Below are 2,810 nucleotides of genomic sequence, written 5' to 3'. Positions count from 1 at the left end.
GCTTACTTGGGGCATTCTTCACATCCAGGAAGAGATCTTGGTCACTTCTCTCTCACTCTGACTGACCATGACACCGTTCAAGTGTTAGCTGTGGATTGGCAGAGGCTGCTGGTTAACACAGCTAAGGCTCCCAAAGCAGACTAGATCAAGTTTGTGTTGCTGATAGACTGTTCAGAGCATCTCCTAGCCTTTTGTACCCCTTTTCTTCCTGGAAAGATGAAAAGGGAGCATGCTAGGTTTGTACCTGCCAGAAGCTGGAAAGAACCATATGAAGTCTCTGCATCAACTGTCATTTTTCATACAAAACATTTATTTTAAAAAGTTGCATATAAAGTTCTACACAGGATGGTTACCATTTCTATAGTAAAAAAAAAAAACAAACACAAAACCCAAACAAACAGAATAAAACCAAATGAAAAATCCAGCTCTGTCACTCAAATGGTAAAAGGGTTGCTCATTCTCAACAATCCACATTTAATAGACTTCAGTGTGCGTTTTGGTAGAACACCGTGGACAAACTGCAGCAGTAGAGTTCGTTAGAGAAAAAGGTTCTAGATGTACATATTTACATTGTTATCTAACACTTGTACTTTTTACCACCACAGCTGCAGAACCACGTTAGCTCTTGGAATGGATCTCCTCCTCTACCCTGTTTCTGTGCTGACATGGCTATTTAGGCTGCGTTACAGAAGCAGCTGGTTTTACAGAAGATTTTTTTTTAATGGGCTTGGTCCACTGCTAATGCCCTGGCACTGTTCCAGAAAAACTGAGGGAGGCTTTGATCGGTTACTGGCTCCTCAAGGAGGAGAAGGCACAGGACAGCAGACACAGTGTAAAACACCTCCCCTCACCTCATCTTCCGCTCTAAGGAGAAACACAAACTGGGGAAGGACTCTCTTCTAGTCAAGAGAGCAAAAGAGCTTTTGGACTGAAAGCTGCCCATAAAAAAAAATTAAAATTTGGTTAATGATTGTCTGAAGAAGTAATTTTAAATCATCTGAACAAGTTCTGCTCTCAGATTTACATTAGCTCTTCTTACCCCGCCATGTTTCTGAGGGAAGAATTCCATTCTTCAACAAGTATAAAGTTGAATTTTCTAAACTTCTTAAACAAAGCAAAAGCAGATGGCTCAGTATATAAATATATCCAGCATCTGGATTCTCAGTCACAAAAATAACATCCTTTATACAACAGAAAATGGATCAACTATGAAGCAATTCTCCGTCAGTCTTAAGATCCAACATCTTCATCAACAGTTTGGTCTTCATCCTCTTCCTCCTCATCCTCCTCATCATCTTCCCCCACTTCTCCATCTCGCTTCTCTTTTTCAAGCATTTTTAGGTATTTGCTAGCTAGGATCTTCTTTGGCAAGATATCTGGAAGGTAGAATTGTTTCTTTTATAGTCAGTTTGAATTATATTGCCTCATTAATACTGTTGCATCCAAACCACTAAGGAAATGAAGTCAAAGATAGGCGTTGTTAAAAGCAAACGCAACAAGACAGCTATCCCATTTTTGTCCTGTTGAAATGTTTTTTTCTGCATTGAGGTAAGAAAGAAAGATACTTGCTCAGGGCAATAATGATGGACCTGAGACAAAGCTGAACTGCGGGCTCTCAAAGTAAAGTATGTCCACAGGGAACTCAAAGAAAGACTGGGCTAGGAATATCTTATTCTCGACCTATATCCTATAGCTAAGTATTACAGCAAAAATCCACATATCAGTAGAAAGTGTGTGCATGCACCTGTGTGTACATATATAAAAAGAGAGGGGAACCATATGACGAATCGCTTTGAGCAACAAGACTTAAGATTTAAGTGTGCAATTTTGATGCCACATAAGTTCTCACATGAAGACACGCAGTGATCTTGTTTTATAGGCTGAAAGCTTTCAGATGGAGTTGCTAGAATTTAAGAAATGCTTTAGGCAATATGCTGAGAACTAATTAGCTTTGTATAATTTTGAAGCACCAGAAAAATCCCCATTCACAAAGGAATGTTTTCAGTGATGCAGTTTATGAGTTCCAGCTGAGTGTTATACAGGAGATTAATGACCAGTAGGAGAATTGTGTCCTCACAAAACAACTTAAGAAGAGCTAGATTTCATTTTCCAAATTACATACTGGATTTAACATCATGCTATAGATACCTGCAAGGAACTGAAAGGTCTCACACTCTTCTGCAGTATGAGACAGGTCACTGTAGGTTAGAGCATTCTTCTCCTTGCCTCTGCCATGTTTGTAGGAGTACGTAGCCAAATACTGAACAAAAAGCTCCTAAAAAATTAAAACAAATGAGAACAGTCAAACTATGAATTCACACATATGGGTGGCAGTTTTCTTTAATCCCTGTTTAAAGACACAAACGGCATGTTTAAGTGTACATACAGTGGACACTTTGTGGAGAGACCTACTTATTCCAGAAGAGCTTAAGGTCAGGATACAGTCAGAGCACTGACTGCAGAGTTGGGTTCTGGCATGTAACTTAATTTGTGCTGCTCTTCAGTGCTTTCCACAGCCCAGCAAATGACACTTGGGATCAGAAAGCAGCCATTCATTACCACACGAACTAATTAATACTAATTGACAATGGTGGAAATAAGAACCTCCTGCATGGCTCGCAGACGCTGGGAGCTCAGCAGGGCGGGACGATGCCCCAAACCCGTTGGGCACAGTGGGAGCCCGAAGCGCGATGCTTCATGGCCGCCGAGTGACAGACGCAGGTAGGAGGGGAGGAGAGGGGCAGCAAGAGCCGCTCCCTGGGGACGAGGTCGGCACCGACACCGCGCGGCTGCGGCCGGCTGCCCCGGCA

General features: G+C 41.8%; 1 protein-coding gene across 1 annotated transcript; it reads right to left on the bottom strand.

Moving 5' to 3' along the window:
- Nucleotides 1-289: 289 nt before the first annotated feature.
- CHRAC1 (chromatin accessibility complex subunit 1) lies at nucleotides 290-2,699 on the bottom strand. The gene is made up of 3 exons (XM_035888988.1): nucleotides 2,661-2,699; nucleotides 2,149-2,275; nucleotides 290-1,376 (listed from the first exon to the last, which is right to left on the bottom strand). Exons 1-3 carry the CDS (start codon nucleotides 2,697-2,699, stop codon nucleotides 1,231-1,233), a joined length of 312 nt encoding a protein of 103 aa, XP_035744881.1. The 3' UTR covers nucleotides 290-1,230.
- Nucleotides 2,700-2,810: the final 111 nt, after the last annotated feature.

This window comes from Egretta garzetta, unplaced genomic scaffold (assembly GCF_000687185.1).
Source record: "Egretta garzetta isolate BGI_Z169 unplaced genomic scaffold, ASM68718v1 scaffold441, whole genome shotgun sequence".
Classification (NCBI taxonomy): Eukaryota; Metazoa; Chordata; class Aves; order Pelecaniformes; family Ardeidae; genus Egretta; species Egretta garzetta.
The sequence above is the reverse complement of the archived record's forward strand: the minus strand, read 5'-3'. Positions and strand labels throughout refer to the sequence as shown.